The sequence below is a fragment of the Tenrec ecaudatus genome, chromosome 4 (assembly GCF_050624435.1).
Source record: "Tenrec ecaudatus isolate mTenEca1 chromosome 4, mTenEca1.hap1, whole genome shotgun sequence".
Classification (NCBI taxonomy): Eukaryota; Metazoa; Chordata; class Mammalia; order Afrosoricida; family Tenrecidae; genus Tenrec; species Tenrec ecaudatus.
Genome location: NC_134533.1, coordinates 200,136,241 through 200,161,477, shown reverse-complemented (window position 1 = coordinate 200,161,477; position 25,237 = coordinate 200,136,241). Strand labels below are relative to the sequence as shown.

General features: G+C 61.0%; 1 protein-coding gene across 1 annotated transcript; it reads right to left on the bottom strand.

Moving 5' to 3' along the window:
• Positions 1–1,801: 1,801 nt before the first annotated feature.
• On the bottom strand, positions 1,802–22,722 carry PTH1R (parathyroid hormone 1 receptor). The gene is made up of 15 exons (XM_075547235.1): positions 22,585–22,722; positions 21,425–21,547; positions 10,839–10,941; positions 8,907–9,044; positions 7,344–7,454; positions 7,141–7,259; positions 6,914–7,008; positions 6,583–6,769; positions 5,833–5,986; positions 4,448–4,508; positions 4,025–4,091; positions 3,727–3,821; positions 2,931–3,072; positions 2,786–2,827; positions 1,802–2,302 (listed from the first exon to the last, which is right to left on the bottom strand). Exons 2-15 carry the CDS (start codon positions 21,497–21,499, stop codon positions 1,925–1,927), a joined length of 1,767 nt encoding a protein of 588 aa, XP_075403350.1. The 5' UTR covers positions 21,500–21,547; positions 22,585–22,722; the 3' UTR covers positions 1,802–1,924.
• Between the last annotated feature and the right edge of the window lie 2,515 nt (positions 22,723–25,237).

The following is a 25,237-nucleotide window of genomic DNA, read 5'->3' as shown; positions in this document are numbered from 1 at the left end:
ATGGCCCAGGTGGGGCGCAGGGGCCTCTGAGCAGGGAGAGGCCTGGTGGGGAAGAAGACTTGGGCCCAGATGGATGGGCCAGGCCCCGATCTAGGACAGGCGGCCTGAGGGAGGAAGAGGCTTGGCCCTGCCCTGGGTGCAAATCCACTCTGAGGGAGGGCCAGCCCTGGTCTAGGCAAGGCCTCCTCGGGCAGCCTGGGGGCAACCACCCAAGCAGCCCGGGCCCACTTAGCCCCACGGGGAAGCACAGGCCAGTCTCGGGGAATCCCATCTGAAGGAAGGTGACAGGCCTTCCTCCAGGGTGCCCGGTCTGAGAGGGGAGCCCCAGTTTCCCACTGGGGGGCCACACACTCTGAGGGAGGAGACTCAGCCCTGTCCAGAGGTACCCTGTCTGAGGGCTGAACAGCCCTGCCCTGAACGGGGTTCAGAGGAGACCTCTATTGGGGGGATACCCAGGCTGAGGGAGTTAGGCTGGCCCTGCCCTGAGTGGGTAGCTCAGTCCCACATGGGGGGGTGCACTCAGGGGGGCCGTCTGCTTCTTAGCCGAGTGGGCCTCCAGCTGTTTCCTTACCTAGAAATCTGCGAAGGGAGGAGAAGGCTGACTGGGAGGTGGGGTCCCTCCGCCCAGCTCATGGCCTCAGCGACCCTGCCTGTTGGATGGGTACAACGACTTGCCCCGGAGGCCCAGTGGCCAGGGGTCCCCTGGCTCTGAGGTGAGGCACAGGGGCTCCCGGGGAGGGGAGTGAGACCTCCTTCCCTGGCCAGCCCTCACCCAGGCTCCTTTCTGAAGGGCCTGCATCTCTGCTTCCTGGTCTCCTGCAGGCTACCTCTCCCCACATTCGAGCAAGGCTGAGGCCTGGCGGCCCCCAGCATCCCTGGGCACTCCTGCAACTCTGCATGGCTCAGGGGCCCCTCAGGACCTGGCCTGGGTTCCTTTCTGTCCCACCACTGCCGCTCTGAGCAGGTCACCCCACCTGGAGTTCCCAGGGGGCACCATGCCCTCTTCCGTTCATCACATGGAGGCTCTGCTTGTGTGAGTGCCTTAGCTCCTTTTCTTGAACCTCAGGGGGGGTCCCATCCCCCCTCACTAGGGACCGAGAGCACTTCCTGGGTGCTGCACCCACGAGAAGAGCGGGTGATGAGCTGCGCATGAGGGGCTCGGGTCTCGGAGGGTGGGCCGGGCAGAGGCCCAGACTTCAGGCTTGACAGCTCAGGCAGTGGGGTGGGAGGGTGGGACATGAGAGCAGGTGTTATGCACACACGTGGTAGTGATGCCCAGTGGCCAGGGAGCGGCCGGGCCACAGCCCCCACCGTGCTCTCAACCCAAGGCATAGACCTTGTCTTTCATGGGCAGTCCCTGCACCTCTCTGCTGAGGGGCCATCAGATATGGGGTGGGGCCCGAGGTCACATCCCAAGGGCTCTCCCTGAGGGCCCCGCTCTCGAGGCCCAGTGTGGGCACGGAGCAGTCAGGCCAGATCCACTGGGGTCAGCCCTCAGGCTGGGGGGACAAAGGATCTGCTCTCGGCCAGGAGAGGACAGCACTGAGGGGCACTGAGGGGGACCCGCAGGCAGAGGCGCCTGGGGGTGAATGCAGTGAGTGGCTGAGGTGGCAACAGGTGGCAGAGAAATGAGGGGCCCCATCCTCGCCGGCCCAACTCAGCTGCTGTGCAAGTCAGTCTCCCTCTCTCTGGGCCTTGAGCATGGCGCCTGCTGTGCTGGGACCCTGCTGGGCTCGCCAGTGCTCCCAGCCCTGCTCTTCCCGGGGAGGCTGGCCTTCGGACCAAGGAAGCCACACACTGCTTCCTTTTGTTTTTTTCTTTCCACGTTTCCCTCTGAACCCCAGCCCTGAGAGGGCAACCGCCCAACCCCCCGGGTCTTGGTCCGTTTGCCCCTGTGTCTGCAGGTTCAGCCCCTGGCTCCGGGTCACATGACGGTCTCCCACTCCTCCTGCAGCAGGGCAGGGGGCCGCTCGGGTCCCGAGGCCTCCTCATCCAGCCCTGAGCAGGAGCCATTGAGGAAGCCATTGTCCTTGGGAGCAGCCCTGGTGGGTGCTGCTGTCTCTGGGCTTGGGGCCCCTGGCTTGGGGTGGCCGGGCACCTGGGGGTGGCCGTTGATGGCAGCAGCGGGCAGAAGGCGGGGGCTGAGGGGCAGGCCGAGTCCTGTGCGGGGGCCCACGTTGGTCACACTCGTGTGCGACACCATCGGGCCGTAGCTGTAGCTGCTGCTCCCGCTGCGGGCCTTGCGCTTGAAGTCCAGTGCCAGCGTCCAGCGGCTCCAAGACTTCTTGATCTCGGCCTGTACCTGGGGCAGCAGCAGGAAGGGGGCGGTCAGGGGGGTTCCCAGCCCCTGTGCCACATGCCCTTCCAAACAGTGGCCCTGCCCTGCCCTGCCCCTGACACCCAGCACAGAGCGGGAAGAGCGGAGGAGGGTTACTGGAACAGTCTGCGTGACCGAGCAGTCCCATCATCAGAGCCCAGGGCCTAGCTGCAGGCGCTTCAGGGCCAGATCAATGTCCTCAAGGTGCCTGAGCCCTTCCATTTGTGTCTCAGGTCACTCACACGGCTGCCATGGAAACACCCTGAACTGAGGCCAGCCAGCCAAGAGGCCACAAGCCCTAGCACACTCTGAGCACAGATCGTCCGGAAAGATGTCTTGCCTTCAGGAAGTCCTGGGGACGTTCTCGGAGGGGCAGAGGGGGAGCGGGGCTGGGGAAGTGAGGGACAGGACTTGAGGACCCCCTGCCTGCCCATCCCCCTCCATGCCCCAGCACTGCCCACTGCATACCTCGCCGTTGCAGAAACAGTATATGATGGCGACAAAGAATCCCTGTGGGGAAAGGCAGATGGCGATCAGGGCCCGGAGCCCACAGCTGGAGGCAGGAGCAGCCCCACCTCGCCCGCCTGCCCTCCACAGCCCCAAGGCTGCGCACCTGGAAGGAGTTGAAGAGCATCTCGTAGTGCATCTGGATTTGCCAGAGCGTCCCTGAGACCTCGGTGTACGGCGTGGCCATGAAGACAATGTAGTGGACGCCAAACAGCGGCATGAGCACCAGCGTGGATTTGAGCAGCTTCCTGGCCAGGGGCGGAGGTGGGGGGGGTAGTAGGCAAGAGGGTCAGGGCTGAGGCTGCTTCCTTTCAGCGGGCATCGGGCCACCTTTCCCTTATCAGGCCCAGGTTTCTAAAACTACAAAAGGAGCCCAAGGCTGTGGTGGCCATTGGAATGTGACTGCTTGATCTGGTCCCCAGGACAACGTGCTCTCCAGCAAAGGGCTTGCAGCCTTCCTGGGTTCTCAGAGCAGTCTCAAGGAGTGGGCCCTAACCACACGTGTTGGCCCCGAGGGCCTGCTAGCCCCTCCAAGAGGCCCTGCTCCCACTCTCCCCTGCCACGCCCCTCCCTGCAACCACCATAGCCATTTCCCACTTGCTCCCGGTCACCTGCACCTGCACCTGCACCAGCACCAGCACCAGTACCAGTGCTTGGAGGTGCAGCATGGGGGCAAGCTCACATTCAGAGGTCCTGGATGGGTCAGGTGAACATAGTGAGGACACCATCACTGCTGAGCAGGTCAGAGTTCTGGGCTGGCCTGCTACAGTGGGGACAGGGAGTTCGGAGCTGGCTCCGTCCCTGGTGACAGATTCGCCAGTGGGGCTTCTGCCTCTCCTGTGCTTGGGGCTGGGGCTCCGAGAACCTGGTACCAGCATCTGGGCCTGGGAGGCATGGCTCACCGGTACTGCTGCCCTGTGTCACACCGGCCGGCATTGGTCTCCCGCAGCTTGGTGGCAAGAACCCGAACGATATTGATGAAGAGGATGAAGTTGAGCTGTGGAGAGGGGGGGGGGGAGGGATTGCACCGAGGCTGTACCCTAGCAGGGTGAAGGGCTGTGAAGAGGCTTGGTGTCCCCCCGCTCCCCCGCCACTAGCCCTGTCGTAGGCTCTGTTCCACCATGTCTCTGTGTCCCCTTGTTCCTGGTCAGAGGCTGGTTCCCAGCCAGCCAGCCACCCCTGCTCCCCACCCCTGCTCACCACAATGGACGCCAGGATGGGCACCTGGACTATCCACTTCTTGTTCCCAGAGCTCAGATCCCAGCACCTGGGGGGAAGAGTGAGTTGGGAGGAGGTATCAACCCGGCCTGCCTGCTGCCTTTCCACCCTGCATCCACCCCCAGGGAGGCCCCCAGAACAGGTCTGCTCTGACAGCAGCTGTTGGGGGGACAGGACAGGGGTATTAGGCATGAGCTGTCACAGGCCCCTTGGGAATGGCCTCTGTGATGTTGAGGGGTGCTCAGTGGAGGTCTCTTGGAGCTGGGGCCATTCAGGGCAGGAGGACAGACAGGAGAGCCCCTTGTGTGCATCCCAGAGGCAGGGGACCACCTCAGGCTTCTGTAGCCTGTGTCGGTCCACCTCCCTGCCCCCTCCCCCACCGTCACCCTCCCCATCTGAACCTACCCGGTATTGGCCAGGGTGGCTCTCACAGCAACCCATGTGATCACAAAGACGGTGGGCAGCCCTGTCAGCAGAGGAGAGAGACTGAGAGGGGCTGTGGGCAGGCCCCTCCCCTCAGCCTCCTCCCCAGCCCCACCCTCTCATTCCTGAGGATGCCCTGAGCACCCCGTCCCTGCCACTGCCCCACCCACTCAGGACATGTGGGATGCTGAGTGAACTCAAAGCCTCCTGCAGGGCCCCAGCTGAGGCCCCCACCTCGGTGCTTCTGCCCCTTTGACAGGCTGTCCCATGTACAGCACACCCCGGGGTGCACGCTAACCTGCTGGCATGGGCTTGGGGAGGAGGGAGCCCAGTTCCACCATTTCTCTGTACCAACAAGCCCTCAGCTTGGCCTAAAAGTCCCTGCCTGACCCCGTGGATGAGGCTGAATGGGGCCAGGGTTTCCCTAGTCTGGACCAGGGCAGGGAAACCTCTCTGAGGCCCAGCCGGAACCACTTGGAGTATTTCTCCAAGTGCTTTGTCTCTGGGCAGAGAGCTGCCCCCCCCCATTCCAGGCCGGGGAGCACCCCTGGGAGGCTCACGGTATGCCCGACGTCATGCTGAGGAAGGAGCGGGCCTCCCTATGCGCACAAGCCCCACATCTACACGCCTCCCAATCACGTTGTCCCTCCACCCTCGGAGCCCGGCTGATCCTTGGGCCCAGGCCCAGCCTCCCCTGACTCCACTCAAAGGCTTGAGTCCAAGGGTGAGGTGAGGCCAGGGTGTCTGCCAAAGGATAGGGGGGCAGTGACTGTCGACCTGAGGGCCTCTGGGGGCAGAGGTGGGGTGGGGTTTGAGGCTGAGGCTGGGATGCTGATGGAAGTAGGAAGGGCTTGAGTCACCCAGCCCACCCCTCTGCAGTCTGGGCAGATGCCCCAGCGTACAGCCAAAGTCTGGAACTGCCAACAATAACGGACAATTATCAGTAACTTGATCCTGGAGCCCGTGGGGGCTTGGGAGGGGGTGCAGAATCCCAGCAGCCTGCTCTACAGAGGTGTTGCCAAAGCCGGGAAGTGCTTCCAGGGAGGCTGGGCCAATGGCCCACCCCCAGGTTGCCAGCTCGGCTCAGGTGAGCTGCCACAAGCTGACCTTGCCCAGGGGGCTGAGGGTGGAGGGACTAGGCCAGACCCCACCTCCTGATTAAGACTGATCCAAGGTCCCGCCATGATTCCGAGCTGGATCGTGACCTAACAGACCCTGGTCCTCTCTCATGGCAAACCCAGGAGAATTCCCAATCTGGGCAGCATCATAGGAGGGTGAGCAGGGCAGGCTAACCCTCAAGGGTGCCAGCTGCCCTGGTCCCCATGGCCCCCTCCCCTATGTCCCCCCCACACATATACACCACGTACCCCAGCCGAAGACTGTGAAGCCCCACAGGTACTTCTTCTCTGAGAAGAAGGCCATGAAGATGAGACTGTGCAGGTAGAGTCCCTCCACCAGAATCCAGTAGTAGTTGGTGGCCAGGAAGTAAAGGAAGAAGGTCACTGCCACCCGGCAGCCCACCTGGAAGGCCAGCTTGCATTAGCCCAGTGGTTCTCAACCTTCCTCATGCTGAAACCCTTTCATACAGTTCCTCATGTTGTGGTGACTCCCCAACCATAACATTATTTTCGTTGCTACGTCATCACTGTCATTTTGCTACTGTGATGAATCGGGTGACCCCCGTGAAAGGGTCATTCGACCCCCCCCAAAGGGGTCTCAGCCCACAGGTTGAGAACCACTGCTTTAGCAGGTTGGCCGGCAGGCCTGCATGGCAGAGGTCCAGCCGGCGGCAGAGGAATTGGGAATGGAAAGTGAGGAGAACGCGGGCGGGCGGGCGTGCGCGCGTGTGCGTGCGTGCGTGCGTGTGTGTGTGTGTGTGTGTGTATAAGGGGGGGTGTAGAAAGGCAGTGTCTGGGGCCAAGGTGCAGAGGTCACAGGGCAGAGGGCAGAGGCAGGGGCTACTAATAAAAGTGTTACTCCGAAACTCAGCCAGGACTGGGACAAGGGGAAGGGGTGTGGAGGGCACCCCGGAAGCCAGCGGGGCAGGAGCAGGGCAGGAGTGGAGGAGGGCCGCGGGCACAGCAGAGTGGGTCTTGCCCGAGGGGGGGAGCACTCACGGAGCCTGCGTTGGGCGGCAGCGGCGGGGCCTGGGCGACGGTGCGCAGCTCCTCCTCGGCGATGCGCTCCACCTCTTCGAGCACGCCCGAGTAGAGAACCTCGTCCTTGACGAAGATGCTCACCGCGCGCAGCATGAAGGACAGGAACAGGTGCATGTGGATGTAGTTGCGTGTGCAGTGCAGCCGCCTGTGGGGTGTGCGACAGCGACGTCAAGGCCGGCGAGGGCAAGAGCGAGGCACTGCAGGGCTGAAGAGGGTAAGGGGCCTGCACCACCCAGACCACGCCCACCCAGCCAGACCCCGCCCACAGGCCCGCCCAGGCCCCGCCCACCTGAAGTAGGCCAGGATGAGCACTGCCACCGTGAGCGAGGCCAGCGACACGGAGTAGCCCACGGTGTAGATCATGCCCAGGCGGTCAAACACCTCCTGTGGCGGGAGGAAGCACCCGGAGTCAGTCAGGGCTGGGTCAAGACAGAGTCACTGGTGGAGGTGGACGTGGACGGGGTGGGCGGGTCTTAAGGAGGGCCCGCGGGGCTGGGGAGGGGGGCAGGCTCGCACCCGGTCGCGCGTCTCATTGGTCAGGAAGTTGAAACACTCGCTGTAGTTGGCCCACGTTCTGTTGTGCCCCGGTACCAGCTCCCAGCTGCCATTGCGGTCACAGCGTCGGTAGGCATGGCCTGTAGGGTCGCGGGGAGGGTCAGGGCAGATGGCGGGGGTGGGGGGTGGTGGTTCCGAGCCTGGTCATCCCTACCCAGCCTTACCTTTGTGGTTGAAGTCGTAAATGTAGTCTGGGCAGCGCACAGCCACCACCTCACCGGGTGCCCCCAGAGGCCAGCACAGGATGTGGTCCCACTCGGGCAGGCAAGGGCGCCCTGAGCTCACACAGACAGACAGGGTGGTCAACTTTGTGGTTAATGCCCCACAGATCAAATACACCTGTGGCAGTAGGCTCCCAAGGGGTCAGGACTGCAGATTTCTGGCTGGAAGCCTTCTGGGGAGCTCCGAAGACCCGATCGGCCAGCCCCAAGTACTACCATCTTACCTGTACTGTACCTGGCATCCACCTGGCCTCACAAATTTTCCTACTCTTTTCCCTCTTGGCCTTTGATCTCACCTTCCAGGTGTCCCTAGGAGGGCAGGTTCCCAGTGGAACACCTGGCTTACCTGTGCCTAGCTTCCGTGGGGACTCCAGGCCACCCAGAGTGGCCGAATCCCTGCAAATTTCCCCATGTCTGCCCCTCGGCTTCCTCACTGGTAACCTTGTCTCTGCCCTTCCACCACCACCTAAGACACCTGCTCTGGGACTCTCACCCACTTGACTCCCCAAATCTAAGCGCTAATAGTGGGGTTCAGGGCAGGGTGACACACGACCAGGCCCCATTTCACTATAGTGACACTGAGTCCCCAGAGAGGGTCTCCAACTTCGCTGGATCTTCTGTGTTCTCTCCCCAGGATTCCACCCCTTCCTCCCCACCCCCTGCCCCCAGTCCCCAACCTGGGCACAGGGCTCCAATCACAGGACTTCTCAGTCATCCTGGAAGGCTGCCTGGTGGCTAGCCCCGCCCCAGTTTGGTGAAAGGCTCTCTGTCCTGGGCGCCATATTCCCAGCCCCGCCCAGCCAGGCCCACAATTCCCTCTGGTCCCCAGGGAGCCACAGGGTGACCACAGCCTCCCAGATGTGGTCCATCTGGAATCCACTGCCCACCCGGCCAGTTCAAGCCAGCCCTGTGGCTCCAGCCTTGGCTCTGCGTCTGTCTGTCCTTGCCTCCCAGAGGGACCCGCAGGCCAGCACTTGCCTCCCTCCCTTCTCTCGTGTCTTCTTCTCTCTCTGCTCGCTCTGCGTCCATGGCCCTCCACTGCAATGCATCTGGGTGTGCTGGGTGCGAGACCTCCAGCTTGTGCATCTTGGTCCCCCCTCTGTCCTTGTGACTTTCTCCTGTCTTTGTCTCTCCCAGCCACTCCCCATCTCTTTGCCTGACTCTATCTCCCCCTGCCTCTTGGTCTCCTAGGTTCTCCATCATTCTTTCTCTCCATGGGCTAATCTGTAGTCCAGGACCCCACTGCTGGGCCAGGGCTAGACTAGCTCTCTGGCTACATCTCTCTGAAGTCACAGCCACCCTGCTGCCCTGTCCCCTGCAAGCACTGAGTCTGAGAGCTCCTCCTGGCCACCCTCCCTCTCCCATCTTGTTGTCCTAGGGAGGGGCCAAGGCTTCTTCTTTCCCATCAGAAGCTGACGGAGAAGCCTGAGCTCATGACAGGGTAGAACAGTGTGGGAGGGCAGGACCGATCCTACCCCAGACAGACACATGGAAGCCCAGATGTACCTCGGTGCCTGCTATCAGCGGGCGCCTCCTGGTCTTCTTCCTTGGACTCCGGGGAGAGCTTCTCTGGTCCCTTCTCTTTCCGGGGCTTCCCTGAGGTGGACGTGGATGGCCATCCCTTGTTTGATTCCATTATGCTGGCTGGAGGAGTCGGGGGAGTCGTGACCATCAGTTTCCCCAGGACCAGAGACCTGGGCCAACCTCCTTCCTGGGGCCTGACTCTCCCTTTGTACATGGAGATTGGACACCCTGTGGAGCTCTTGCAGGGCTTAGGTGGTGGATGGGGGTGATGACTGAAAAGTGCTTGCCAAGTGGGCGAACAAGTGGAAGACACTCTCATGCCAGGCAGGGCTGCTCAATTAGTGAGCTGGGCAGTAGATGTGGGCAGAACAGAACAGAGGCAGAGGTGTAGCCTTGAAGCCAGGAGCCAGAGCCTGTAGGAGCCAGAGCCTCCACCAGGGGGTGCACAGCAAAAGCAGACCAGAGGGTGGTGATGCCAACTGTAAGGTTGGTCTGGGAGACAGGAGCTACACCGTAGCAAAGCTGGGGGTATGGAAAACAAGAGTGGCTGCAGTTTGTCTGTCCAAGGTAGACAGACACCCAGGAGTGAGCAAGCCCACCTCACCCACCCCAGTCCCCACCCCAGGAAACTAGAGTCAGGGGGTAATAGGTCCCACTACTGACCTAGTGACTTCCCATCTGAGCATTGCCCTCAGTGAGAGATGCTGGAGGCCTCTCTCTCTAGCTGAGAGAAGTCCTCATCGTCTGTCCCTTCAGCAACAGCTCAAAGCAGGACCCTGGCCCTGAGAAGTGAGGCCAGCCCCCTGTTGTCCTTGGCATCAGTAGATGCGGGCAGCAGGATGGGATGGAGCAAGAACTAAGGGTCTCAGCCATAGGGGGAAGGGGCAGGGCGAGGGTCCCCCTGACTACCACAACCAGAAAGAGGGCTGGGGTCAGGCCCCAGAGGGAGGAAGACCCAGCTGACCCCCACACCTCTGATGAGGCTGGACCTGGGGGCCCGGCGAATCCTCGGTGGGGCTGGAGTGGGGCTGGGGCTGCAGAGACCTGTACGTGTGAGCAGCGTGCTCTGTCCCAGTTGTGTCAGCGCCCTCCCCCCACACTCTGAGGGCCAAATCAGGAGAGGAAGTGGCACTTGTCGGTCAATCCGTTGAGGTCTGCTTGAGACTAACCAGACAGAGGCCTGCATGGTCTTAATGAGGCCTCATCTCCGCTGACTGCCAGGAAATAGATTCAACGAAGGGAGGGGAAAGGGGGAACCCAACTTGAAGGGGTTGCTACGGGAGCTCTGAAACCCAGGAGCACCCCACTACTACTGCTGCAGCAGCCGCCTCAGGGCAGGGATCCCAAGGGCAGGCTGAGCCAGATGGGAAGGAGCTCTCTCTTCTGGGGTTGGGGGTGGGTGGGTGCAGAGGTTGATAGTGTCACTCAGGCTTACACCCACCTGGTACATCTAGCCCCACAGCTGTGGCATCTCCTCTCCCTGGAGCTTCTGTCTAAGCAGCCTCTTCCACACTCCCACCCATCCTGAACCTGGCTTGGACACCTCACCCAGGAAGTCTTCCTGGCTCTACACGCTGGAATCTGGCGTCCTGGTGAGGGCTTCCGCCCTGGAACTGCAGCTGTTTCCACATGCCCTGCCCCCACTCCCAGCAGGATCCAGCTGAAAGCTCTCTCCATTAACCCCCTTCCAGTGGGCAAGTGCATGGGGCGGGAGCCTGGGTGGTGGGCAGCACCCAGACCCTGAGATAACGACCACCTGAGCCCGCAAGCCCCACCGTCGCCCGATTCTCTCCACTGTGGCTCTGTGGGTCCTCACTTTGGCCTGGCCTCTCAACCCTGGTCCGCCCTCGCTTCCCTCTCCCCTACTATCCAGCTCCCGGACTCCCGCCCTCCGCCCTCCAGCCCCGCCCCCACCTGGCCTCTGTAGGACTTCCAGGAGCCTCTTCTCGCACTGCGCCTGGGCTCGGTGCAGCAGGAAGATCTGCTCCTCCTTGGTCAGGACGTCATCGGCATCCACCTGCGGAGCCCGAGGTCAGCCGCTGGCAGGCCTGCCCAGCCCGGTGGACCAGCCTCAGAACCACCCCCCCCCCCGCCCAGCACCCCGGAGGGGGTGTCCTCTTTCCTCTAGACCCTGACCCTGGGAGATAGGAAATCCCTCCTTCCCTAGCTCCCATTTTACAGATGGGAATCCGCCGCCCCCGAGGGCAGGGCCTGCGGGGCCGGAGCGGAAAAAGGGGCTGTCCCCTGCCTGCCCGCACATGACCCCACGGCGACTGAACTTCTCCGTGCAGCCCGATCCCCAAGGGCACATGGGAACGGGATGGAATGTCCCAGGATCCATCTTCACACGATCCAGACTGCGGGTTGGAGCCCTGGGGGGCGTGATGGGGTGGGGGGAGTGGAGGATGAAGAGTGGTGAGGGTATTGACGCGGGCCTGCACTCCTTCAAATCGTGGTGTCCTGGAAAGCTCTGGGACACCCCCACCCTGGTCCCCCGCCTTAGCCTCCGCGCTTTCCCCGATGAAAGGTGAGCGGGTGCCTCTGAGCGCACCCACACCCACCCAGCTTTCTGGCTCGGCGGTTGTCAGCCGAGGTTGGAGGGGCGGGCCCCTGCTCCCGGGGCTCCCTCTGCAACGCGCCGCCTTCCGTTGCTTCCCACCAACAGGCCCGCGGCCTCGGCCCCCGCCCACTGGGACTCCCGGCCCTCTGGGAGGGAGTGGAGAGGGGCCGTCTGGCAGGGAGGTGGTCTCCTTTGTAGCGGCTCCCGAGAGGGTTAGCTTTCGGCTTCCAGACGGTGTCCCCTCCGTGGGAGCGGAGCCGGACCGGCGGGAGGACCCGGAGGAGGCCGGGCGGGTCCGGGAGCCGGGAGAAGTTAATTGACCGCGTCTCTTGGCGGCGGCAGCGCTCTGGGCTTCCAGGGCTCCGCGGGACCTGCGTCCTCTGGTTTCCCGTGGTGGAGGCGCGCGCGCGCGAGGGCGCGTCCCCGAGCGGCCGCTCTGGTGTGTGCACTAGCGTGAGCATCTCCGCTCGTCCTCACCTGAGGGTTGACCAGCGTGTGGACTCGAGTACACGGGCCTGACGCGGCTGTGGGCGTGCATACGCGCACGAGCCTTGAGGCGTGTCTGATGTGATTGCTGCCGGCAGCGTGCGTCTGTGGGGTCGCGTGGACCGCGGGCTCACAGGGGGTCCTAATGCCCAAGGGCTCCCTGGAAGCTGCTGAAGCAGATTTCCAAGTGCTGGCTGTCCCGATGGCCCCTCCACCTTCTCTACCCTCTAGGGAGCCAGTGGAAGCGGAGCAGAAGCCCAGGTGGGCGGGGCTCTGGGCGCTGGGGTGGGAGACAGGGCAGAGGGCCTGCCCCATCCTGAGACACCTAGCTGTGTCTCTTTATCATTGGGAATGCAGGCTGCAGTGGGGGTCTGATTCCCAGATGTCCTGCCCACCCAGCCCGCATTACAGCACCCCCTCACTGCCATTTCCATCTTCACAACTAGTACCTCAGTCAACCACCACCATCTTCATCTTCATCACCACCACCATGATGGCCACAATATTTACCAGCACTTGCACCATGACAACCTCTGGTGTTACCAGCAGCAGCACCATCACCCCATGTGACTTCCACCATTATCCTTCACTGTGGTCTGCGCCATGACTACCAAAGGAAGCATTCACACCATGTACAGTCATCTGACTGTCCTTACTCACTACCATGTCCCCTCCCCACTACCTGTCTCCTTCTGCCCATCTCTCTCTCAAAACAGATTCACACATTCTATTTTTCAAGCCAACAGAGGCCCCTGAGTGTCTGTGGCTTTCTCCGGTCTCCAACGATTGGTTGGCACATGGGCCCTTGCCCACAGAAGACCAGCTCACCGCAGTGACTGAGGAGCACCGCTGGTGGCTTGGAGGGGAGGCAGGTAGTCACAGATCATCAAACGGACTGTCTGGCAGATTTGGCAGACAAGACACATGAGAAGGACCCGACCAAGGGACTGACCAGCACACGCCCTCGAGCTCTCCTCAGCCCGCGCCTGCGTCTGCTGCTGCTGGCTCCCCTGCACTACCAGGAGGAGCACGGTCAGAGTCCACAGTGGGTGTCTGGGAATGGCCACGAGTGGGGTGGGGGGCATGCATTTCTAGAACCAGAGGCATATCGAAGGCATGGCTGGTAAAACCTGTGCTGGGGCCACTATTAACCCAGGAAGCCCCAATATGCTTTCTCAAATAGGGCGGACACCCAGAGGTACAGTGGGGGTGGGCTGGCAAGAAACAAATGACATTCCAAGGTACCTGCAACATGACGGATCCTAAGGCAGCCAGGTGAGGGGAAGGTATTTCTGCGAATTGTCTGGCTGCAATCAGTAACAATCACCGGGAATGGAAACTGGAGGGAGCGGGCAATCCAGAGATTATCCTCACTAAACCCCTGCCTACTCCTAACCCCGCACCCGGACAGCAGCCCCATCTCTGGCCACCCTGGACTTTAGGGCCCGTTTCCCTGTCCCTACTGTGACAGGCAGAACTACCACATCAGCAAGAGGAATTTAGGCCAGAGTCCAGGGTGTGCTTTTTGAAGGGGGAGTAGGGGGGTAGAGGGACATGCGCACCAAATTCAGTCCAATCCCTGAACTTTGGAGTACAGTTCCCATGCCTGCAGCACCCCTCTAGCCCCTCCCTCCAACTGCTTTCTCCCCAATTCCGAGGAGGAGACTGTGCCACCTGCATAGGGGTTGGATTACTACCTCCTCCCACTGACTGGCTTTGTGCCTTAACTTTTTGTGCCTTGACTTCTCACCTGCCAAGGGAGGAGCATGTAGGTGTTGGACCGAAGGATGGAGTATTGATGAAGATCAGAGGAGCCCTGGTGGTGTCATGGTTATGCGTTGGGCTGCTAACCACAAGGTCTGCAGTTTGAATCCACCAGTCACTCTGAGCGAAAAAGGTGAGGCTTTCTACTCCTGTGAAGAGTTACAGTTTTGGAAAACCCACAAGACCAATTCTACCTAGTCCTGTAGGGTCGCTGTGAGGCGGAATGAGCTTGATGGTGGTGAGCTTGGTCTTGAGTGGGGACTGAAGGAGGGATTGCACAGTCTGGGTAGGGGCTAGGGTGGCAGTCCAGGGACAACTTCCTCCCAGGACAGGTCCTCTTGCTGCCGGTGATGCTGGCTTGAGGGGGATGGCATTGAGGAAGGGGGTAGGTGAGACATAGGAGGGGGGCCTTCCGGGTGAGGCATCTCTGGGAAGAGGCCCCAAGGGAAGTTTTAGCATGGAAGGACCCCGCCCCCAACCTTGCATTTCTAGTTCTAACCTGGACTCAAGCCAGGAGTCAAGGTCACTGCCAGCACCCCCTAAACTTGGGTTGGGGGGGCAGGGAACTTGAGGGCCCCTCCTCCACCTCTCTGTCTTGGAGGTGAGGGAAAAAACCGCTGACAGCCCTGACTGCTTCCTGGCCTAGGAGCCCCATTTGTCTGCAGCACTCCCCTCCCCCTTCCCTTCTCCCCCCAGAGTTCCTGTCTCCTTGGCCCAGCTCCAGGCAGTGGAGGGCTTAGGCTTGTGTCTTCAGAGACCCAGACAGCAGATCTTGGTCTCCGAGACAGGATGAAGCAGACCCTCCACCAGGGGGCTGGGTCAGGGTCAGGGTCACTTACTCCATACTCAGTACTGATGTGGCCATCCAGACCTGGAGCCAGTCCCCCTCATCCTCACATCCAGTCCTTGGAGGGGTGATGGGAGTCCCCCACCCACTTCCTTCCATAGGCCACCCCCCTCACCTCCACGCAGGGGCCCCTCACTGGATCACACCCTCCCCCTGCTGACCCCCAGGAGGGAGGCCCTGTGTGCATGCACGCTGGAGCACACACCACCCCCCACACCACACACACACCATATACGGGTGATGGATGCAGAGTTTGTGAACATATGTGATAGGTGGCGGTGGGGGTCGTGGGGGTGTCCTGGCCTAAGCTGGGGAAATAAGGATGGGGAAGATGTGGGGGCAGGAGCTAGAGCTGGTGGGTATCCCGGCCCGGTGCAATTGGCGGCCCCAAGTAGTTGGGCTATTTACAAATATAGGAGCTGGTGTCTAAGAGGAAGCAGTGTGTGGTCAAGAGGCCCTAGACGTGTTTGTCACTTCCTGAGTGCAAAATCCCAGGGGAGACAGGCCATCTGCTTACGACTCCAGCCCTGGCGACTCAGCCCTGGCCTGGCGGAGTGGAAGAGCTCACAGAGGGAGGGTCCTGCAGGAGCCTCTGCATGCTATGGTGTAGGGCAGGGGGTGGAGGTGAGGATGGGTGCCCAGGTGGTGGGGACAGCAGTGCAGAGCTAGCTCGTGAGTGAGTGCGTGTGTGCATGCGTGCGTGCGTGCCGCTGCCCTTAAGAGAGTCCCTCACACTCAATTCCTCTCCTAGCTGTCACATTCCACAGGCTGACTGTCTGAGATCCCAGACATGCCTCAATGTTCCCCTCTCCAGAAAAAAAAACAACCAAGGAGGAAATAAAAGGGAAGCCTTCTGTAGGGCGGACACCTCCTCCTCTAACCAAGAGACCACTAGTCCCTGGGGTTATTAGCCTGGGGCATTTTCCTGGGTCCTCTCATCCCTCCCGTGAGTGAGCATAGCATTGTGGTGGGAGGGACACGGGGTGGGGGTGCGCTCCTTGGCCATCTTTGGAGAAAGCATCTGCTGATGTCTCCTGACTGCTTGTGGCCTGCCTTCATCTTTAGGAGGCTGGCGCTCCTGCTCCCTCCCTGATGCCTCCAATGCCTCTTGCCTCTCCCATCTCAGCCAAACCGAGAACCCCCTCCTCCTGCCACCCCTACAGTTCCCCCCTTATCTTGCTCCTACCCCCTACCCCCCAATAAGTGTATATACCAAAAACCGAACCCACGGCCATCAAAGTGATTGCCACCCATAGTGACCGTACGCATAGGTTTCTGACACTGTACGTCTTTCTGAGAGCCAACAGCCTCGTCTTTCTCCCGTGGAACAGCTGGTAGGTTTGAACCACTGACAGTGTGGTTAGCAGGCCAACGATGACCTGACTGGGCCCCTAGAGAAAAACCCAAATCCTGTGGAGCCCATTCCGGCTCACAGCCACCCTATGTGGTCCAGGGTCCAGGGTAGCACTGCCCCATACAATTTTCTCTGCTGTGAGATTGCCAAGTGAAGGCAGATCACCAGGTCCTTAGTCCACGCAGGCGCCTGCAAGAAGGGGTGTGGTGATCCCCAGTTCACAAACAGGGGGCTGATGCAGAGTCACCACTAAAAAGTGGAGCTGGGTGAAAGCAGCAGCCTTGGAAATGGGGAGAAAGGGAACCCCTTCGCCCCAACCACACACCTCCTCCTGCCCCAGCTATCAGGTCCCCTTTCCTTCAGACCTTCTGGAGAGCATCCTTGGCTGCATCTTTGCAGACCACCTAAGGCGGCGCCCCAGGAAGTTACTTGGGAGGGGAGGTGGGCTGGAGGAGCGGCTGGGGAGGATGGGGAGTTGATGGCAGTTCACCCCCAGCTCCAGCTGGGTGGGGGATAGTGGGGCTCTGGTGTTAGGGGCACCGAGGACTTAGTCCTCCAGCAAAGAAAGCCACTAGCAGAAATCATGCCCACCTAGAGACCCCCTCGCAACCTCCTGGCTTTCCTTTATCCTCTCTGTAGATTCCACGACTGTGACCCAGGCTGGCACCCCTTGGTGTTTCCCATGCCAGCTGGCCAAGCTGCTCCCCCACCCTCTGTCTGTCCTGCTGGCCCAAGCAGGCTGGGATGGGCTCCCTGCCGGACGCTCCTGCCCTGCCACTGCTGACAAGTGCTGGCTTCTCCTCCCCCTCCCCAGGCCTTCCTGAACAGGCTGCCTGTGTTCCGGGTGGGAGGGTTTGGGGGGGAGGCACTGTGATTCCTCTCCTGGCCAGCGTGGATGCCTTCAGGCAGGCTGTGGGATGGGGCCTGAGGTGGCCCAGTTGGCTGCTAGGGCTGGTGGATCTTCAGGAGCAAGGGGCCTCTACCTGGGCTGGGGAATTAAGGCCTGAAGGGAGTGTGCGCCCCTCTTAACTGCAGCTGCAGCTGGTGGTCAGCAAGGGCCTCACCTTGGGCACAAGGTTGCCGCCCCGCCCCCGCAGACACTTAAGGGCTTGGATGTCTCTAATGTCTTTGCAAATTTGAGACCAAAACTTTGTAGCTTCTCCCAGGTGGGGCATATTTTGCAGGCAGGTTCAGGGGTGGGCAAGCCCCTCTCTCACTCTCAGTTTTCAAAGCTGCCTTCCCCATGTGGTGGCCGATCTAGGGAGTGTCCCCAGAAGGCTGACACCAGGAATCTGGGGGAGGCCTTCCAAAGTCTCATTAGAACATTCCAAAGAAAACCCAAGTCCACCCCCTAGATGTCTAGGGGTCCAGGGGCTCCCTCTGCTCTGTCCCCTGGCAGTTCCCAGAGCTGAGTGGAGGCATGGGGAGGGCGGATGTTTAAGGGCAGGTGATATAAAAAGCTTCAACAAATCGATATGAGAAAGATAAATCACCCATCAAAGCTGGCTAATGGCTCTGAGCAAGCTCTCGCAGAAGATGGGCCACAAACCCAGGAGCAGGCCAGAAGCTCATTGGGAATTGGCAAATTAAAATGACATGAGACGTGACCTAACAGAATCACAACAACAGAGACAGTCATCAGCTTAATATCCAGGAGCTGGGGGGCAAGGGGAGGGAGGTCCGCCCGGCTGCGCCCTAGCCCGCTGGCTCGGGTGCGAGCACAAACTGCAATCTGTAACCGTCCATCTGGCTACATCTATGAGATGACCACTGTGTGCGTTCTCAGACGCAGGGGGACGCAACCGAGAAGCATCCTGCAGGAAAACGGCCGCCCGAGGACTGGAGAGGGCACGTCAAAGAGCTTCCTAGGAACTGTCTGGAAACGCGCGCGCGCACACACACACACACACACACACACACGTCTGCAGAAAACAATCTAAATGTACATCCGGAGGGACGGCTTAATGAGTCCCCCATTCCAGACTACTATGTAGCATGAAAAAAGATTGATTGTCTATTTGCCGACTGACAGAAAGACCCCCTAACGCCCACCTCTGAGTAGAAAAATGCAAAGGCTCCGGCCTGACTTATAAATGGATGCCGTTTTTGTTTTTATTTTAAACAAAAATGCAAGCGGCTTACCAGGAAACAACAGAATTGAACTATGCACTTGATATGTACATAGAGAATTACCATTTGGGAATTGGAAGAGACTGTGTAGGTGTGTGTGTGTGGGGGGGGGGGGTACCCTCTGCCCCCAAGCCTGTTCCAAAAGGTGGGTTTGTTTGTTTGTTTAGAAAGGCTCACGGGGTTTGGGAGTGGTCAAGGGGAATTTGTGTTTAATCTGTATTATTTGGCCCTTTTATAAGAAGGAACATATTCCCCTATTTGTTGTGAAATTGAAAATAGAAAAGGAAAAAAAAAGAAAAAAGTAAACTTACTAACTAGCAGAAAATTTTTCAGGAAAAAGAGAAGGAAAAAATAGAAAACCTAGGGTGGGCAGTGTGTGTGAGTTTGCATGCGCACCTTGCCTGCCGCCAGCCCCCACCCACACTGCTTTGGGACATGCAGGATGCTGAAAGCCTGAGTTCAAATCCCGCCTCTCCCAGTGAAGACCTTAGGGTTCTTGCCTGTAAAATAGGTGGGTGAACAGATGGAAGAAGAAATCCTTTGTGACCGTTTCTAGTCCAAAATCGGGGAGCGGCTACTGGCTCCTTTCTGTTTCTAACCAAGAGCTCAGAGGCTGAGCAGACTCGGGGCCACCCCCGGCCCCCTGCCTTCTCGAAGCCCACGGCAGCCCAGAAGGCCTGCTCCTGCCCTGAATGTGAGTGTCTCCAGGGTAGAAGCCACTCCACAGGTGTGCGTGCTGGGGCACCCTCCCACCCCACCCAAACACTGCTTCCCCAAGGATAAGATCAATTCCAGGCCCTCAACTCAGCAACCTGTAGGCCCAAGGCTTCCTGGGAACTCCATTGTTTCCCCCACATATCCCGGCTCCCAGCCACTCTTCCCTTGAGGGCACCGGATGGCAGTGTCCTCCTGGTGGGGTGCTCTTTTCCCTTCCACCCCCACCTGGGAGCACCCTGCAGATGCAAGCCTGGTCCCAGGGGTTCGAGTTTGGCTGGGCCAGCAGCATGCAGGTCTGTTGATAGGGGGTACCAGCTGAGGGTGGTGGACTTGGGATGTACCAGCACAGAGCTGCACAGGAGCAGCAGCCCCCCGGAGCTCAGGAGAGGGGGCTGGCAGGCTGCTCTGCCTGAACCGAACAGGTTCGCAAAGCATTGAGTGGCTACACAGGCTGTTGCCCTATCCCTAGAATCTGATCCTTCAGCCCCGGAGCCAGGCAGGACCCAGTACACTCAGAGTCTGCAAATCTAGCCCCAGGTTCCCTGAATCCAGCATTCCTCCTTCTGCCCTAGCCCTCTGTCTCAGGTCAGGGCTGGCCCCTTCTCTGCACGCACCTCCGCCTCTCCAGAGAGCAATGAGGAACCCTGGGGATCTCAAGCCCCAACTCACAACTCACGGGAGACATCAAGCTTGGCACTTGGCTGGCATGAAGGCCAATTACAAAATGGGGATCCAAACAGGCCCTTCCTCTGCAGCTTGTTGGGTAGTTCAACTAGTTAGTTTGTGTAAGAAGTGCCCAACAGCGAGTGGTGTGTAGAAAGTACTAACCCAGGGCTGTGGCGTCCATTCTGATCATAATGACCCTGGAGGGCAGAGAAGACGTGCCCTGTCGGGTTTCCAAGGCTGTAATCTTTGCAGAAGCAGGCTGCCACAGCCGTCCTCTACAGAGAGGCTGGTGGCTTCGAACTTCCGGCCTTCCGGTTAGCAGCTGAGCCCTAGAATATACCACTGAAACATTCACTAGATAAATGTCAGGAAATGCTGGATTTGGGTTCATGTGCTCACCAGGGCCCACATACACGCGTATACACACAACTATACTCTCACAGCTCAGGAGCACAGGGGGGTTCACCTCCACAGACCCCACCTCTAAAGAACACACATCTTCAGAGTCCCCCACAAGCCCGAGCAGACAGGCAGACGCATCCGCATTCCTCCATCACCCTGTCCTCCCCCCGCAGACGTGGACCCTGTGTGGGGGCTGTGCTGTCCCCGAGGGGACCACTGGGAAAGACTAGCCTGAAGCGGGGTTGGTAGGGAAAGGGCTCCACTGTTCAGCAGAGCCTAGAGCACCTTTGGGTGCTGGTCTCCCTTCTTGTCCCTAAGTCCTCTACGACAGGGCAGATGTCCCTGGCTTTGAGAAAGTCTTTGCTGGGCCCAGAGTCATGAGGGCTGTGCAGTGATGATGAAGGGGTGCTGAGGAAGGGAACCCCACTTGTCAGGAGGGGCTTCTTTCTTGCCTGCCTTTTTTGTAGACACTCAGGTGTGGAGGAAGCAAGCCCCCAAGGTTACACAGACATCAGACAGACGTAGAGGAGTCCAAGAACTCCTGCCTACTCGGCCAGACTCTCCCCTGGGCAGGGGTCTCTGCTCCTCAAAAGGAGGAGGTTGCCTGCATCCCTATGTCTCTAGGGCAGGCAAAGCCCCCCTCCCTGGGGTGCAGCATGGACCCTGAAGTTAGATGCAGACAGGCTTCTCAGGAATGAGCTGATCCCCTGGGGCAGGACTGCTGTGAGATCCTGTGCTCACCCCCCACCCCATCACCACAGGGGGTGGGGGGCCTGCCCCTCCACTTCTCTGCTCTTTGCCTATTTCCCCCTAGCTCTCTGTCTCTGCTGTTGGCTGTCTGTCCACTCCTTTTGTCCCTGCCGCCCTCTCCTCTTTCTGGATTTCTCCCCCATTCTGTCTTTACATCTCTCTCAGTCTCTGTTCTCAGGAGGGTCCTCCAAGGGTGGCTTGGTGCTCACTGAGTCCCTCTCAGCAAGAGGGGTGCTCTCTTCAGAAGACCACCAAGCCCCACCCCCACCCCAGGCCACAGCACCCTTACCCTCCTCCCGCTCTGGGGAAGCTGTGCCTGTGGATGCATGCGTGCATATGTGCAACTGAGAGAGCTGAAGGGGGTTCCTAGACCCTCCCCATCTCAGGAGGATTCGGTGTCGTGGACGGCAAACAAAACCTACAGCAATGAGAGCCCCTCCATCCGTTCTCCCCTCCCACAGCCCCCAACCCTGAAAGAGACGGCCACCAAAGCCCAGGCTGTCATGTTCGGCCAGCGGTCAGAGCCGTGGTGCTCACAGAAGCCGAGGAGAAAGAACCCTGACCACAGATTTCCAGAGCTGGGGTCCCATATCCAGGCTTGCCAGATGGGGAGACCATAGGCTGTGGACCCCAGGTCCGGACACCCTGGAGACAGCAAGCTCTCAGGGTCCAGGTTCGGGTGGGGGGGCGCGGGGGGGGAAGACTCCCTCTCTTCTCAAAGTTCGGAGTCCTCTGTGAAACTACGGCTCCCTTCCCGGCCCGCCCCCAGGACCCCAGAGCGATCCCCGCGGCGCCTTCCTCCAGCGGGCCGAGCGGGGACTTACCAGCACGTATGCGTTGCTGAGCACCGGGCAGCAGAGCAGGAGCGCCAGGCCGGGCGCGATCCGGGCGGCCCCCATCGCCACCGCCTAGGGCCGCGTCCCGCGGGGCAGCCGTCGCCGCCGGCCCTGGGGGTGGTGGTGGTGGTAGGTGGGGTGCAGAGCTGCGTCAGGCTGGCTCGCCCCGCCCACGCCCCGGCCTAGGGGACCCCGGCGTCCGGGCGACCCGAGGCCCCAGGGCCGGGCGCGGGGTCCATGCGCCCAGCGCTAGCAGGCAGCGAGCGCGAAGGAGAGGGCGGGCGGGAGGGCGGGCAGCGGGAGGAGGGAGGCAGTCGGAGGCCGGGCGGGCGGCGGGCGGGCGCCGAGCGCTGCGGAGCAGCCCGTCTGCCTCGGAGCGGAGAAATCACATCCATATGGCCGGGCCCCCCGCCCCCGGCCCGCCCCCCGATCCCCCCCGCGCCGCCTTTTCTTTTCTTTTTTTCTTTTGGGGAGCTGGGAGCTGTGGCTGCGCCCCACGCCCAGGAGGGGAGGGGTCGGGGGAGGGGTCGGGGTCGCGGTCTGCTGGGGGCGAATGGGGTTGTTATTTTTAGCTCGGCGGCAGGCCACATGGGGGGGGGTGCTCTGGGCGGGGCCGGGGGGCGCGTTCTGAGCCGCGCGGGCCGTGCAGTTTGGGGACGCGTTCCCAACTTTGCTAGGGCACTGAGCCCTTCGCGCCGGGACCGTCTGCGCCCGCTTCCTGCGTCTCCCAGACTCCCGCCCCCCCTCCCGGGGTCGCCTCCCGCACCCGGCCACCATCCCCGGCCGGAGCCCCGCCTGCGCCCGCTGCCGGAGCACTCCTGCAGCCCCGTCTGTCTGTCAGTCTGCCTCGAACTCCCCCGGCCTCGGCCTCCTTCTCCCCGCGGCCCCGAGCTCCGTTTAGGTCACTCCCTCCCCTCCCCCTTCTCCCTCTCTACGAAAACATTTGCAAGTTTCCAAAAAAGCCACCGAGCCTCTCGGCTTGGGGCTGGCGGCTCCGCCAGGCTCCGAGGCGCCGCCGCCGCCACCGCCTCGACACCGAGACTGACCAGCACGGCCGCCCGGGCCCGGTCTGCAGCCCCCAACCCGACTCCGGCCCCCTCTCTGGGGCGGAGGTCCCCCCCCGCCCCCCTCCTCCAGCCCCGACTTACTCGGAGCGCGCCGCCACGGTCCCCGCTTTGCCATGGATGTCGGGCTCCCCCCGACAGCCTCCCCAGGTCAGCGCCCCGCCGGCAGCCCCAGGGGGACTTCATGGGGCTTCTCGGGATGCCCCCCTCGCCGGCCTGACCTCCAGCACCCCCCGCCCGCCCGGCTGCCGATCGGAGCCGCCGCCCGCCGTGCGCGTCGCTCGCCCGAGCGTCTGCCGCTCCCCCCCCCTCCCCCGCGCCCGGCGCCCGATCCTCCCCCGCGCGCTGTCCGGGCCTCTCGGGCTCCCCCGACGCGGGCCTCCGGCCGCGGGAGTGTACAGAGCGGCGTCCGCAGCCCAGCCCGCGGCCCCCAGCCCAGGGCGGCTCTTTAGAGGCCGCCGTTCTGCGTCGCCCAGCAGCGGGGTGTGCTGTGAGTGATGGGGGGACCCTAACTGGGGACCTTCTGGCACCGGGGCACAGGGACGTGGCCCCGAGTTCCGCGGCTTCATTCTCTGCTCGGGAAGGAAGGCAAGATATTGATTCCCGCCCCCCCCACCCCCCACCATTGTCCAGCCCGGGGCCAGCGCATAGCAACCCTCAGGCCCCTGTCGCAGAAGCGTCCATGGGCCAGGAGTGGGGGCGGGGGCAGGACCCCCGGGACCCCCGCGCGACTCGGCCGCGGGGCTGTCTGCCTGCCCGCTGGCTTCCGCGAGGGCTGGGCTGGGGTCCCTGGGGAGACCGTTCAACGCAGGCCCGGAGCCCAGCGGAGCCGCCGCAGCCCCGCCCCGCCCCGGCCCCTCCCTCCTCCAGGGCTGAGTCTGTGGGTCCACGGAGCTCAGACCCGCCCCCACCCACACCCCCTTTCTGGCCTTAGTCGCTCTTCCCTCCCGGTCTCTCCCCGAGTCCAAATCCTATCGCGTCTGGACTCCACCAGGCACTGAAGCTCCGTTTCGCCTGGCCCCACCCCGGGCGCCTGTGGCTCAGTGGGGACACCGGCCCTCGGGCTCCCCGATGCCTCCCCTGAACGCGCCAGACCAGCGCGGCTGGGCTACCTGGCCTGGAATAGGGGAGGGGGCCGTCTCTCTCGTGGTGGACAGGGCAGGGCTTACGTTCTGGTCTGAAAGGGACCGGTGGAGCCCTCAGAGGCGTAGGTGTCCAGCCACAGGTGGGGAACCTGAGACTCAAGGAGAAGCCAGGGGCGCAGGAGGGAACGCCCCTATGGATGGCTAGAATCCAACGGGTTATTGTCCTGTCCTGAACTTTGGGGTGCCTTGCTCTGACCATTTATCTGTTGTATGTCCCGGCCTCCGGTGCACTTGCTCCGTCTGAGCCTCAGTTTCTTCATCTGTAAAATGGAAGAGTTAATCAGTTGATTTAAAGTGCACTTTGAAGGAATTCTGGTGGCACTGTGGGCTAGACATTGGGCTTGATGTCACCGGTTCCAAACCACGCGCTGCTCATCAAGGCAAAAAAGGAGGCTGTCTGTCCCTAGCAAACCCTATATAGGGGTCAACTGATGGTCCCCCGGGGAATTCTTTTCATGGCTAGAACGGCACTGTTTAGGGGAATCTGCTGTCGGTGGGAAGGCCTCTGGATTCTTGGACTTCATAGACTCAGCCTGTAGAAATCGAGCCCCTTGAAGCCCCCAGGCCCACCCTCCATTTCAGGTCTGGTTGGTGCCTCCCCTCCGTGTGAAAGTGTCCTCATGCTCAGACCCTAAGGCTCCTGAAACCCAACTGCAGTCCGCTCCTCCATGTCCCCCCACTCAAGCTCACTACCCCTCCCCTCTTCCTGCCCTGCTGTCCTCAAATTTCTTGATCCAGCATTCAAGAACGATGCAGAAAGATGACTCCTCCCAACAGGCCGTGTCCCCTGTTTTCGGGATCTCCCCATGCCCATCCCCGCTGTGGTTCCCTCCCCAGACATCCCCTTCTCTTCCTGATATAAAGGATGCCCACCTTCTCCATCACGGGGCAGGGCGTTGAACTGGGAGCTGCCCCTTATGGTTGATAGGCTCCTTGTCCACGAGACGCAGGAGCCCAGAGTGGCCACCAAGGAACACCCATGGCTCTGGAGTGTATTAGATATATATTTTTTCTGTTTCCTTCCAGTTCTTCTTTAGAGTGTTATATTCTACCAGTCTCGATTTCTAAGCGACTCTGATGCAAATTTTACAGTTTGATGACCATCGTGTTTCTCCCTTCATTCCTTCACACACCCCTCCCCATGAGAACAGAACATGCATAGAGGAATTGGAGGGGGCTGGGGGCCGATAGGGGGTCTCTTTCTCAGATCTGATACCAGAAAGCTGAAATTGGGAAATGAGTACTAATATTTGAGCTTGAGAGGACTAGGGTGGGGGTGGACAGGGCAGCAGAGAAGGAGCTGGTGGGTTCCGGGGCCAAGGACATTCACCTAGCTGTGACTCACGCTCCTCACCCCACCTCAGAGTCCCCTGCAGGACATTCCACTGCTTTGAGTGGAGTCACTGACCCCCATACTTACCCCCAGGCCTCTGGTTACAGTGCCACCACGGGGGCATGGGTGTCACACATTAACTTGTACTCCCCAGTCAACCTGACTTTCTTTTTTACCAGTAGGCCCCAGGGCCAGTTTCAGGTCAGTTCCAGGTCAGTTTCAATGGTGGTTTGAAAGACCTGGTTGGTGGGGGACTGGG

Excerpts from the sequence above, each read along its gene's own strand:
- PTH1R (XM_075547235.1), bottom strand. The coding sequence starts at position 21,499 with ATGGGGGCCGCCCGGATCGCGCCCGGCCTGGCGCTCCTGCTCTGCTGC. Across the intron at positions 7,009-7,140 it reads CCAATGAGACGCGCGACCGG|GAGGTGTTTGACCGCCTGGG; the intron begins GTGCGAGCCTGC and ends CTCCCGCCACAG. Across the intron at positions 3,073-3,726 it reads GACACAGGGCAGCAGTACCG|GAAGCTGCTCAAATCCACGC; the intron begins GTGAGCCATGCC and ends GCCCCTGGCCAG.